The sequence below is a fragment of the Phasianus colchicus genome, chromosome 14, assembly GCF_987193195.1.
Source record: "Phasianus colchicus chromosome 14, bPhaCol1.hap1.1, whole genome shotgun sequence".
NCBI lineage: Eukaryota > Metazoa > Chordata > Aves > Galliformes > Phasianidae > Phasianus > Phasianus colchicus.
The window spans coordinates 13,517,922-13,532,298 of NC_143449.1; the positions used below are offsets into that span (position 1 = coordinate 13,517,922).

At 36.4% G+C, this 14,377-nt stretch overlaps 1 protein-coding gene across 4 annotated transcripts in view; it reads left to right on the plus strand.

Annotated features, from left to right (window-relative positions):
* PCDH11X (protocadherin 11 X-linked) overlaps window positions 1-14,377 on the plus strand; it is a 441,647-nt gene that overhangs the window by 255,489 nt on the left and 171,781 nt on the right. Inside the window, exon 6 of one of the 4 annotated variants that reach the window (XM_090150282.1) lies at window positions 10,253-10,430. The exons of 2 other annotated variants lie outside the window; for them this stretch is intronic. In XM_090150282.1, coding sequence (XP_090006408.1) covers window positions 10,253-10,255 — 3 coding nt within the window. In that variant the 3' untranslated portion in view covers window positions 10,256-10,430. Of the gene's footprint in view, window positions 1-8,534; window positions 8,605-10,252; window positions 10,431-14,377 lie in introns of those variants that run through there. One more of the 4 variants, XM_090150281.1, reaches the window with a different exon arrangement.

The window sequence follows — 14,377 nt, forward strand, 5'->3', positions numbered from 1 at the left end:
CGAAGCAGAAAGGATACAGAAAAGTGTAAGGACAACAAATCTGTCAATGTAGAGAAGGAATTTGGTGTGAAGATTTTTTTTTTTTTTTTTTTTTTACTTAATCCTGCTGTATATTAAATCAAGAGTCAAATCTTCAAGATTTCAGTGTCACCAAGTTCTTTGCCAACCCTTGGGCTATTTTTATATTTAGCAATGTGTCTGTTTAATTTTAAAAGCAACAAACAAATAAAAACCTATCTGTGATCATCAAGAGGCTGTTTGGATTGCAGAATTAAACAGAGAAAAGCTACAAAATGTCCCCCTTGGACTAAATCAGACCAAGAAAAAAAGAAAAAGAAAAAGATACTGTTAATCTTTTAGGGGCATATCTAGCCTGGTCTGTATGTTGAAGAGTACATCTGTTCTTTATTTCAGTAAAGCTGGCATCATTTATAGACTGAGGGACAAATGTACATAAGCTCCCGAATGTAGATGAAAGAACAGAAATACGAGATTGCCTATTTAGGTTTTGTTATTTTTATTTTTACTTTGTAAGTGGTAAAATAAATATACTTTTCCAAATAATCCAACAAGGACATCATTTGGACAGAAGAAACTAAGCAAAATATTAATCCTTCACACAATGGGATACAACTAGCTGAAATTTCTTCAGTTGTGAAATTTGATTGTAATAACAGAGAAAGACCATTTTGAAAAGCTCTTGTGATATAAGTTTGTAAGGATCTGGCAATGCTAAACTACATACCTGAAAGATGTTTATGTACATAAAGCCTGAAGAGAAATTATTATAATCAACTGCATTGTTTTTCTTCACATTTTGGAATGGGATACAACATCCATAATATTGTAGAAATAAAGTGAAGAGAAAGGGATGTCATTTAAATTCATCTAACTAAATTCTAATTTTCAGGCCCTTTGTTTGACTGGGGAATAGCACTGGCAGGATAGTCGCTGCTGGCAGAGAAGTTCATTTCTTTCCCAGAAGAAAAGAAATCAAAACAGCTTTACACTGATCAGCTGGCACAGACTGCTGGATCAATGGTTGGCAATTTGCAAGGCTGTGCTGTAGATAAGGCTGTCACATTTTGGCAGTCTCATCACTACCAGTCAGCCACATAATAGCTGATAGGTCCCTTTCAGATAAAGATGAGAAGACGACAGAAAACTGAAGAGAAAGGGGAGTGAAAAGGGGATAGAGGAGGAAGGGAGGATGGCAAATCAGTGTTTTCAACTTCACACTGTATATATATTCCTTTGGTCTCTAGTCCATTTAAATATATGTTACTATTACTGCTAATTCTTACTGCTTTCTATTAATAAACAGTGGCTCTCATCAATTTAATTTTTGAGCATGTTTTATCCTTCTGAAAATGGGCAGATGTCTCCTGAAAGCTTAAGTCCAGCAGTTCCCTCCTCTAACCCCTAAATCAAAGACACTGGTTGAAGGTATGTGCTTGAGATGTCAAAAATCTACCTGTTTTATGTCTTAAGATTATTGCCTTTCACTTTCTTTAGAGTAAGTATGACATACACTGTGGTTATCTAGATCCACTCCTGGTCTGTTATTTATTGCAGCTTAGCTCTTGATGGTCTTGCGGTTTCTTTCCACAGCACTTGCGTCCTGGGGAAGGCAAGCTTGTTCAGAAGTGAAAAGAAGGGGGAAAAAAGACACTGAAGCAGCATCTGAATTACTTTCAGATCTTTTTGCTTTTTAGAAGATTCTGAAAAATAGCAGCTTCCTCTGAATTCTGCTTCTTTATATTTTCCTAGCAGTTCATTGCAGGTCATAAGGAAATCTGTTAGTGACTGGATGACAGCACAGTGAAAAGAGGTGTAGGAATCATTACATTAATACTGATAAAGCTGCTAAATATGCTTAGGGAGATTCAGACCTTTCCAGAAGCCTGAGAACACACAGAGTAAAGGATTCATTAGTTAAAAGTGCCCTGGCTGCTCTTAATCATCTTGAATCTGAGCTTATATTAGATACTCTGAACTACAGAGAAAGTTCTCTAATTCCAATGTCTTGTGTTATGCAGCCTTCCAAAATCAGTTACATACAGCATAGGGAATGAGTAGCATTATACTTTTCTCTTTCTTTCAAATTTCCTGATTGAGAGAGAAATGTTTATTTTATTTGTACAGGAAATTTATTTAGACTTTATTTATTTATTTATTCCCCTGTAGACACAGTTTTTAAGTGTTTTTTATCAGAGCAATTTAATATAACTCATTTTGGAAACCTCCATACAAATAATCTTTGCTGTTAGTTTTTCCCTTTCATCCTTGTAAATAGAGAAAAAAACAACTTTGATCCATTGCAGAGAAGCTGATGATACTGCATGTTTCTGCAGTTAGGTAGAAGAACTCTCCCTAAAGTCCAAAAGGATTTGCAATGTAGTCAGCCAAGTCTTTCAGACTATTTTCCAACTTGATTTAGTCAATTCTTATGGTGCATTGCACCACTTTGTTGTGATTTGATGTCAGAAATGCTAAAAAAAAAAAAAAAAAAAAAAAAAAAAAGGAGGGAAAACATCCCTTTCCTTATTGGCATTCTGGTGAATTAAAGACCAGGAATGAGAGAACGACAGTGGCAGGCTGACATGGATTGTTTATTTAATTCTACCAATTTGTTCACCTTAATGAAACACCAAAAGATTTGAGTGAGCGGTAATTAACAAGAGAGTGCCTGCCTAATGAAACCAGTACAGGATGATATTTGTTTCAAGGATCAATAAAAGACTGTGAGTGAAGATCATACCGGCATCATTCAGGAAAACAAATCACCTTCTGCCAATCAATTGTCACACTACACACGCATGAATCTGTGTGAAGCATTTTAAATATGCATCAGTAGAAAGACAGGAAAGGGGAAGGTTGGTAAATTTGGAGGTATCTAGTACTTAATTTGTTGGTCTGTCAGGTAGTATAATTATAGCTGTAGCATTCTTCTTCTGTGCCTTCAATAGTCATTACTAAGCAATTCTAGCGACATAATCAAATTAAAGTGTGCTTCTCTTAGAGTGCAGAGTCCATTGCAGTTTCTTTGTATTCTATCACTGCTTACACGTTTTCAAGGAAACAACACAGGCTTCATTCCCAGGAAGGAAGAAGAGAAAAAAGCAGCTGATAAAGAAGATACTTCCCTGACAATCCATTTGCCCCTCCAGAGACAACAGTTGCATTCCCTGTTGTCACTAGTTGACTTAGCAATTAATAATGCAGCAATTAGCAGTGAGCTTCCAGATCTCAGTGCAGAAGGCATGATTTTGTTTCTACAGTAAAGTTGCTGATAATAACAGTGTAAAATGGAAATGGTGGAAAATTTGTATCTCAAAATAAGTAATCAAACTGATTATGGAAGAAATGGAGTTAGTGTCAAAGGAAGGTAAATATGTGCTACACGAGATTATTCAGACAGTATTGAAGCCAATGTGAAGTCTGTTCACAAGAACATGCATACAGTTGAAATTACGTTCCTGAAATAATATAATTCAGAATGTTTTTGTCTGTATGGGAATATACAGATTATTGATAAATGTTTAAGGACTGCATTATACAGCTATCTTTAATTTAAAACAGAAGAGAAAATAAAATCTTAGTTTGAAAAATGGCTGAAAGAAATTCAGAGAGTTCTAAAAAGGTTAATTATAATAATGATTTTTAAAAAGGTTAAAAAATGTGTAGAGACACAGCTCTCTGAAAAACAGAACATTAAACTTAAGCTCAATCTTGAGTTAGGACAAGGAAGAGTCATAGAACTAATGTGCTGCTGAAACTAAAATAGCTGTCTTAACAGAAATGAGTAGATTTGAGGTGCACAGACTAGTGTGGCATATGTGAGGTTCATTTACTTGGCTGGAGGACATTCAAAAGCTTTACATTTTTAATCCCTGTAGACTCAAAAGATGACTTACAATTTCATTAGGCTTGTTGGTAGACTTCCATGATTCTGTTCTAGAGCACTTTCCTCTTTTTATTCACATGTATAGAATAATTAGAAAAAAAAATCATTACAACTTCATCTAATGTATACTTCGCTAGGTATTTAGACAAACTCATTTGGATTACTGGAATGCATTTTGAACACAAATTCAGCTATTAGGTATAGAAAAAACTATAAATTGTAAATTTTGAAATTGAACTTTTGTCTGTCTGTTTAATCCAGTGAGTTATATTTGCAATGGACTTTTGGCCTACTTATAATTTTAGACTACAGTCATACCCTTCTGTTTTTCACCTCAACTTTCTTAACTTTCTCGAAGATGTATGGTTAGCATTTATGGGATTTATGAGTAATTTATGCATTTGATTAGTTCAGTAATTTCATATATAACATTAGAACAATTGAGAATAGTGTCTTGTCCTAAGATTCATAGTTATTAGAAATATTATATCATTTGAAGTTGTGAATTTTACTTGTCTGTTGCCAAAGTCTATACATATGTATGGGCATATATAATTCTGTTTTCATAAAAGTTTTTGATTGACTAGAATTGGAACCACGAAGCTTGGGAGCTTGAAATTTGTACAGCTGACTAGAAATTTAAACCCTCATGTAAATTTTATGAGCCTCATTGAATCCTACAAGAATCATATTTAGAATTACCTTTGCAAGTGGCAATCAGGTGGATCTATATTTCTGAAAATTCTCAATTCCTAGAGAGTGGCAAGTAGCTCTTCATTCCTAGGGTCACATAGAATCCCATGGAGAAAACGCCTTTAGGAAGTGGAATTTTTGTTGATGAATCAACCACCAGCAGCCACAAACAGGAGAGAAGGCAGCTGGAAGTGAGTAACTATGCTTTTTGTCAAAGTACCGAAAACGAGATGATCCACAAGTTGCACAAGATGACAAGAATTATAGACCAGAAGCTGCAACAGATTAACAAGAGGAAATTGTCTTTGGGCATTAAAAATATTTATTTTATTTATAGTGATACAGTCTTATCATGGAAGATACATGGAATAGCATGAGCAACTGACGACTGGTTCAGTGACTGCTCAGAAAGATTATTTCTTATTGTTTCCTCCATGACTATGTATGTTGATGGCGTGTATCTAAAAATATGTGTAAATATGTGATGGCATGGTCAATTTTAATCAACTTATCATTGATAAAAAATGTATGACAGATTTCAGCTATTACAACAAAACTGTCTTCCTACAATCACATTACAAAAAATAATTTAAAAAAATCTATTTGAGAATATGCCAAAAATCTAGACTTTGTTAATCAAAATGCGATGCTAGATATAAAAAACATTCAGCTGTAGAAGAGGTGGATTAATACAGTTGTTTAAGATCCAACCTAGGCTCCTCTACATTACTGACTGTTTTGGGTTGCATGTCAGTTAAATGCATCAGTTACTGTGTTATTGTGAGTTCTTAACATTCTCAAGCATAACAATTGGGAAACATGAGTTGTACAAGGCTTGACTGGTAAAAATTGCAATTTATTTTTTCAGTAGCCAGAATGTGAATCATGAGAAAGAAATGCTGCTGACAGGAAGATAATTGAAATCTTTGAGGTGCAGTGCTGGCAAAATTTCAGAAAAGGAGACAAAGGCTTACGTTAGAAAAATTTACTATTGGACTTTTTTCAAAAATAGACTCCAACAAACTTACCTGTTTGATCATAGCTGCCACTGGAATGACTAAAGGTTTAATTGCATGGAGGGTGTGCTGGAAGGTCACAGTAACAAAGGGCAGCCATGGTCACATGGATAGAAGGTTTCTGCTCATCAGGTTAGGCCCAGGTGCTCAAAGCTTTCAATAGCTCAGAATAGCTCCTCAGATTTCTGTTATTCAAAGGATATGCATGATTTGTACTTTTTTAAAGCTGTTTGGCCTTTATCATGTTTATTTTAACACCGTAAATCTGATAATGTTTTTAGGCTACTTCTGAAAGAGGAATTGATCCTCCTGCATTTTACTAGTGGTAGTGGGTGCTAGATTGAACAGGTATTACCCATGCAGTAGTCTATTGTTAATACCGTGACACTGATTGGAAAAAAAAAAAAAAAAAAAAAAAGGCAAGATACAAGTAGGTATGTATTAATGAACAATGAGAAAAAGGAAAGGAAGCGTGCTCACAGTACTGGCAGCTTAAGTTCTGCTTAAGTGCGTCAGTGCCATGTTATGTGTGTGTCTGAAAGTTATTAAAGTCACATGTTGAGAAATAATTTTACGTTTGCTTGACACTTGTGGATATGCATGGAATTTTTCCCAAAGAAGTCAGGTACATAAATATCTATGAAGTATTTTCTTTTCAAATGCTGAAAGGACAGATTTTTATCTTCAATTCTCTATAATCTCTCTCTTTCTCTCTCTCTCTCTCATGTATGTCTCACGTATTATTTTTATTCTGAGAGTCTGTCTTTATTGTTGTGGACATTTCATGTTTGACATTTCAGCTATCTCTTGTATGCAGCCTTATAATTCATGTTGGTGAAATTTTTTGTTCAAAAATATCTGCATATCTATACAATATTTAAAAGCAGCACGAGGAAAAAGTGATTAGTTCTTATGTTGTGTCAATATTCATTGCACCTGTAAGTGCTGCTGCAGCTGTAAAGAGAAAAAGGGGAACCTACTATACAGATAAATATATCGTGTCTGATTTGTGAAAACAATGTGTTTAGCACCTAGTTTTGCTGCTGTTGGAAAGGCTTAGGACTATTTCATTCTAAAATTTTTCAAATGGTTAATGTTACTTGTAATTATTTATTTAGAGCAAACTGGATTCCTTCCTTTTGAAGGATACAGGCAATTAGATATGTGTTCTTTCTTTTCTTTTTGATAAATAGGAAGGGATAGATGTCAGCACAAACTATTGTATCACACAGACTGGAGGATTTGCCAGTGACTTGCTTTCCTCTCTGATACTTTGAAACTGTTTCTCACTGTTGTGTGGAGTGAGTATATGACAGGTAGAGCAACATCTACTCGTTTAGGATAGAAAAATACAGCTGTAAAGTCTCCAGGTGTTTGGTCTGATTTAAACACATTTGCAGTTGTGTAAGGGAGAGAATAAACCCTAAGGAAAGCTATAGTATGGTGATGTATTGTGCTACAAGGACTGCATTAGAGCCCCTGTCTGGTTGTGTAAATAAAGACTTTTATATTTTCATTTATTGATTGTAACTCTAAGAAAGCTTCACATTGTCCAGAGTGGCTGAAAAATAATGTATGGAAAATCTATAGGAGACATAGAGGCATTTTAGAAAGTAGAGAACAATTAGCTTCATCATCAGAGACAAAAGCATTGTTACATACCTGCTGCTTTGAATCTCTAAGAAGCTATTGGTATTACCCCTTGTCTTCAACTGTTAACAATACTTTCAGTAGAAAAGGCAAAATCTTTTCCTACCTGAAGGGAGGTGGTGCTTTTTAGTCCGTTTATGTTTTCTGGAATGCCAATATTTCATGATAAGATTGGATCCAATCCATCTGTCATTGGTGTTATTGGATTTTTCTCTTTCACTACCTTCAGTGTGGGTAGAAAAATCCACCCAGACTCAGCTCTGGGTTCTGTAGAAATACAGGAGTACTGACTGTCGTGTGTGGAGGGGGGAAAGACACTGACAGTGAAACAAGCTCAACCTGGAATCTTCAGCTTAGCTCCATTTTTAACAAAGGTGTGAGAAAACTGTACAGCAAAGACTGTGAAAATAATTCCATTACTGCTATATTCATATTACTTTTTATAGGCTTTTGTATCACTGAATGTATAGGGGTTATGACATAGCGTGTACTATCTTCAATATTTTAATAGAAGTGACTGATTAATGCTTTCCAAAGCATTAAAATTCACTAGCCACTTAATTAGCTAGTGAAAATTGGTTCTTTTCAACAGAGCATATGTACATTGTGCTGCTTTTCTGCTTTCTCTCTGAAATAAGTATATTTAATATATACAGCAGTGAGAATCTCCCTCAAGGTTTTTAACCATCAAAATATGAATGCTTCTGTAGGCTGCAAGCACTGGCCTGAGTTGTACCCCTTCCATGATTCTTGAAATCATGAATCATCTTTGTGGCTCCGATACCATTGTTAAAATGAAAATAAATGGTAACAGAAAAAAAGGTATGGAAAAGATCACAGCTCACATTAGTCAATCTAAAGCTGTCTTTGCAAAGTTTACCTTGCAATCAAAATCTGTTTTTACTCACATAAATAACAAAGAAGAAAAACAATGATCATGATCTAAAAATTCCCCAGGTATGTCTGAAGGGATGTTTGTAGTCATCTCTTATTTATACCAACTTGATGAAAGAAGTAAATGTCATCAGGGTATGGAGTCTGTCACTTAGTCTTTGATCAGCACCTCTATAGGAAATGCTACTTTGTGGGGGAAATATGCTGCACGATCATCAAGTTGCAGTGTCTGTGTGTCCTGAGCCCTGGTGAATAGTGGGAAGTGATGTTCTGTAGGAAAGGAAGTGTTAAGATTTAGCTGGAAGCTTGGCTACATGTAATAAATGCAAATCATATTCAGATCAAATATTTGTATTCTTCCACCTACCATTAAGGCATAAGAGAGCTAATGTCCTGAATTCAGAGGAAAAGAAGTGAAGGTATTCAAGAAACAGCTGAATCAATGACACAGAAACAAGGCCAATGGTTCTACAGAAGCACTTGGCAAAGATGTGCCTTTATTTCTCCGTAAGTGCAAAATAACTGTTGATTTCAGTCATATTCTTCTGGATTCACACAAAGAGGAGACTGTTACATAGATCTCTTCAGTGCCTGATTACCTGTCCAAGATATTTTCCTCAGAGCACCAACTACTAGTGTTGGTAATGAAATAGCTGCTAAATTCTCTAACTTGATTTTGCACCTCACTAATCCTCACATGGCAAATTCAAATACTTTAGAGAGAAGATAAATGCCAGTTGACTGCAAATATAGAAATTCTTAATAAATACATCAGCTACCATATAGGCTGCAACATTTTTATTCTTGATATGCTGTTGGAGAAAACATCTACAGAAAATATAGACTTCTGTAATTTGAAATTTGGTCACTATATATGCATTAAAAAAGTCTTAAACTTTTCAATGTAGCTGTTTATTTTAAATGCACATTTTAAATACCAAATTTATTGTGAGGAATTGCCAAAACATTCTACCAATATGTGTGCTGAGGAAGTGCAGTGAGACTAATAATGTAGAAATAGCACAGGGTCTGCAAATACCATTCAGCCTGTTCTCATCTCTGAGCACATCTCACTAGCACCAATAGCAGTTCCTTTTTCCTGAGAGAGGAAGAAAGACCTGGAAGTTGTGCAGAGCCCAGAGGCAGGTGGATGGCCATCCCTCTGCTTACACAGGTTTCGGTTCCACACACTGCAGAGTGCATCAGTCAAACTTTGCCCATAGCCAAGGTGCTAACCAACATGAAGAGCTCCCTGACAGCCTAGACAACCATCAGACCCCCTTGGCTGTATTTAGAGAGATGTAAAAATGAATATAAATGAAAGTAAGCAAAAATTAAAGATGAAAGTCTTTAGCGTACACTGATAGCAATCACTAAATCCTGTGTCAAAATTTCAGTAGTTGCAAGGTCCAAAGAGCAGCAAAATGACCAGTTTACATCTTCCAAAGCGATGACATTCAATTATGTTTTTAACATGTTTTATTTTTCTCTGATTACAATTTACACACAAACATATCTGGTTACATAAAATATAATCCAGTGCATCTGTGAGACACCCACACTACTTACAAATGGGGCTCTGCTACAAAACTGGCTTATCCTGTAATTGCAGCTAAGCACGTAACTAGAAACTAGTCCAAGTCCTTGATAAGAATCTCACAGGCAGCTTTCAGTGCATGTCCCAGGTTCCCTCACTGGTCAGGTGGTGCAGATTGGACAGCTGCAGCTTTTCAAAAGCTGAAGAAGTTCTGCATGCAAACTTGGCATTTGAATTTGAAGAATTTTGAAGAATTTTGAAGAATTTAGCATGTTAACGAACATTACTTTTTAAATCCTAAGGTTTAACATTTTATTGTCGCATAAGCATTACAGTAACACTAAAAGAAAAGTAATGGATATTTTTCTCCTTTTTTGAAGGGGTTTTGAAGAATTTGCTTGTCACAGTGCGCTGCTTTGCTAATAGGCTACACGCTTGCTTAAGCCAGAAAATAACATGGACAGGATTGTGCCTTTACTCTGCAAGTAAATGGAGTGACAGTAAAACCTCTGCCAATTTTTGGCTAATAGTTTTTTTTTTTTCCTGTGACCCCAGTGAATGGACAATCTGCAACCTAAGGGACAAAGGAGAACCTGTGTGACAGATCTGGAGGCCAAGACTTCACCAAAACCCAGCCAAGGCTCTGTCAGGCTCCAACTGTTAGAAACAGCATGAGTTTCATAATTTCAGTGTTCCTGTGGCTTCTCTGTTTTAGTCTATTTTTCTATATTCTATTTTAGCTGGATTCTCCCTAATTTCACAACTCCCCCATGGTGTATAGGATTTTTTATAACTGTAAGGATTGTGAGTTGTTGCCTTGGAAACACAGTTGTGCATGCAGCTGTTGTAACTGTACTTGTTACTTCTGTGTTATCACAAAAGGTTTCAAAGCTTTTCTGTATTTGTCTGACATTTTTTGATTCTGTAACTCTTTATAACAGTATGTTTGACAAATTACCAGAGGAGGAAATAAAACCTCAACCTCACAATGAACAGAATGCCCCCAAGATCCTGACTGAATCAGCTGTTTTCTTGGCCTTGGAAGCCTCCAAAGCCACATTCAAACCCCTGCCTGCCTGTTTGGAAAAATATTGAAAAATAGGAAGTTTTGCAAAAAAAACTTTTGATATACTCCATCAGAGCTTCTACCTGCAGGTGCTAGGGACGGGGCCTGCAGCTCCTCCTCATTTGTGCCTGTGAGCAGACATCTGCAGGAATGCATCCAGGCTCCTGCTGGAGGGATCCAGCAGGAACAGAGCACTGCAACTGGTGCTTGAGTACTTTGCCCAAGCAGAGCAAAAACTCTTCTCATAAAAAATGCTTTGGTACCACAAAAGGGCTGATGTCCATACATGCTGCCTTCCTTACCAGTCCTTAATCCTTCCTCTGGGCCTGCTGCTCAAGATCAACTAACTCCCTGCAGTAGGAGGTGTTTGCCCCCATTCAGCACCACCACACGCTGTTAGCAGACGTGAGAAACGAGGGCTTTTCCAGGACCAATTCTCCTTTCTTGCCAGTTGCCGGCTAATGCCAGAGCTCAAAGTCTGCTGAAATGTGTAGACAGCAGCATAGTTTGAAAGTTGTATATGTTTGCTTTTTTTTTTTTTTGCCAACGCTTCTAATTGCTAGCATATTTTCAATCCATATACCTGTCAACTACACCCTTTTAGCTGGCATTGCACTGCCTTTATATTGTCTTCTGCTTTTATAGCAATATAAAAAATAGTTCAGTTTTTGTATGTCGCTCCCTCACTGGCGCTCAAACTGCTGAGCTTTCCCGTTTCCCCTGTGTGTAAGATAAGTGTAATAGGTGCAGAGGAGGATAGGATAGGTGGGTACTATTGCTGTTACAGGCTCAGAAAGAGAAAAAGAACCCTGCACGCATAAATAGACAAGCTGCTAGCTGCAATAAGGTACTACTGTGTTTTTGTTTCCTAGCATCTACTTGCTTTCATGGACTCCGCTCCATTGAGATACATAAGACTCGTGCTGTACATTGTTTGTATCTAAAGATTTTGCAGATAGCTTTCAATGTGAAGATTTGAGTGAAGTCAGCAACTGAAATTGCTGTCTTACCTGTTTTTGATGACCAACCTGCAGATTGATTGGAGCTTCTATGGAGAAAAGTAACTTTAACATACCAAGTGATGCTTACAATACAGTGCGACTTTCATTTTTAGTTTTGTTTTTCTAGCTGATTTAGGTTTCATAAGGTTATAGTCTGTTTTTGTTTGTTTGTTTCTTTCTTTGTTTTTGTTTGTATGGGTGGTTTTTTGTTTGTTTGTTTGTTTGTTTGTTTGTTTGTTTTTTGTAAGGATTTTGTTAAGAAAGCCACTAAAAAGCAGACAAAACCTGAAACATGTTATGAAGAAATGTGCAGCTAAAGTACACAGTGATGAAGCAGAGAAGGAATGGTTGTTTGTGTTTGCTTGTAAACAACTTTTATAAACCCAATGAAAACTGTAACAATTCTTTTTTTCACTAAATAATACTTATTTTAAATAGTCATTAATCTGATGAAAGGATAAGTTTATGGTAAAATTGTATTCCAATTGCAATGTAATGACTCTGGTGGCCAGTTCTGGAGCTTCTTGAGGTCTTGTAGGGAAGTACAGAGAATCTCCTGAGAGTGATCATAATCAACGGGGCCTCTTTACCCCTTTCTTTCTTATGGGTCACTCTTAGGAAGAAGAGATGAGTCTGCAGAGAATCACAAATCTTATCTTCTTTTTCATATTACTTTCATTAAGTTGACAGGGCTGATGCTGGAGTGGCTGTTTTACAACAGTTTTTCACTCTATGGGGAAAGGATTTATAGAGCTTAATCCTTTTCTCTGGGAAACTGCAAAAAAGTGAGTTCAGTGAAATTGAGAATTAGAGCAATAATTTCAAGTAAATGTTTCAGAGCAGCATCTCTGTAATAGTTTCAGAATATAATTAAATATTAAAACAAATCTGGTCTAGATTGTTAGAATCTTGGCACCTAAACTGATCTGTATTTTCACTGTTTTTGCCACAATATCCGAAGTACTTGCTTTTTCTGTCTCTGTTGAGTACAGAAAATATTGTATTTGACTCTGCAAAGTTCATACACTATCAGATACAGTGTTCTGGAGGTTAGATATTAATGGTCTGTGAACATCTGTAGTTTAAGCATTTGTAGACTTATTAAGAATTTATTGAGGTTATGCCTTTGGTTGCTGATTGGAGTGAGCTGTGAAGAGCATTGCACAGTGCATTCTATTGTGTTCTCAGATATTTTCCTCTGTCAGCTCTTCCTGGGAGAACACTATTTTAATATACTAACCTTTACCGTGGAAGTTTCCAGAACCTGAACTCTAGAAACAACATGATTTGGACTTGCATGTGTTTGTCTTTTTTTGTCTTTTTTGTTTTGTTTTTCTTGACTTAGAGAATCCTGTGGACAGAAAAGGGATTTTCAATGCCAAAATGCTACATATATAGCAATACAAACACATACTGTGCTGCATTAGCAAGAGTGTAGTTAGTAGATCCAAAGAAATTATTATTCCCCTCCATTCAGCATGTGAGACATGTTTGATGTGTTGTTTCCAGGCTTGGGCTCTTAGACACTGATGTACTGAAGGGAGCAAAGCAGAGGCCACTAAGATAGGCAGTGAGTTGATCTATTTGTATTGTGAGGCTGGGACAATTGCATTTGTTTTGCTTGGAGAAGAGGAGGTGAAGGTTTTGTTGCAAACTGCAGTTTTCTGATAAAAGGATGGAGAAAAGATGGAGTCTTTTCTCAAAGATGCACAGTTGTAGAATGAAAGGCAACAGAAATAGGTTACAAAACAGGAAATTCAGTTAGATTAAAGGAGAATTATTTTCACCATGGGTGTGTTCAAACAGTCAAACCAATTTCCCAGAGATGCTGGAATCCCAATCCTTGGAGACAATCAGAATCCAACTGAGCATTGCATGAGACAACCTATTTTAGGAGGATGTGGTCTGAGCAGGGGGTTGGACTAGGTGAGCTCCAGAGGTTGCTTTCAACCAAAATGACTGACTCTGATTTTTTTCTTCTCAACCTTGTCAGAAATGTATTCAGCATCTACAGAAGTAGTTAAGGGGAAAATAAAAGGGCTTTACATTTGAGGATTCTTTTTACTGCAGATTTTTGTTCCTGCAGATATTCATACAAATTGACCAATATTTACCATTGTGGAAAAAAGCATTTACATTAGAGAAAAAAAGACAGAAAAACCCTCATAAAGGTTGTTGAGATCTCAGAACTCTCTCAGAGGAACTCAAGAAATAAACTCTTTTAAGTTATCCTTGTAATAATGGGGTGAAAGTGGAAATGAGTGTTGCATTTGCTGCAGATGATAGCATCGTAATCTATGCACTTGGTATTTCCTCAACTCTGTTCCCTATCGTATTTCAACCGTCGAACTGCAAAGTCAAAAAGCTAACAGCTTTGCAGATGAAGTTCTGCTTTCCCATTCCTAACTGCAATTGCTTCTGACAGTCTGTGTTTGCCTATCTCTGAGATTCACACAGATTAATTTCCATCTTGGCACTAAGGACTTGCATCAGGCTATTAAATGTACAAGGACGCAGTGAGTGAATACCTATCAATGTCCTGAAAACACTCTGGGTTTTGAGAGTCTTTAGTGACTTTATAAACTGGCTTGTGCAGATAAGGAGATACCTCAG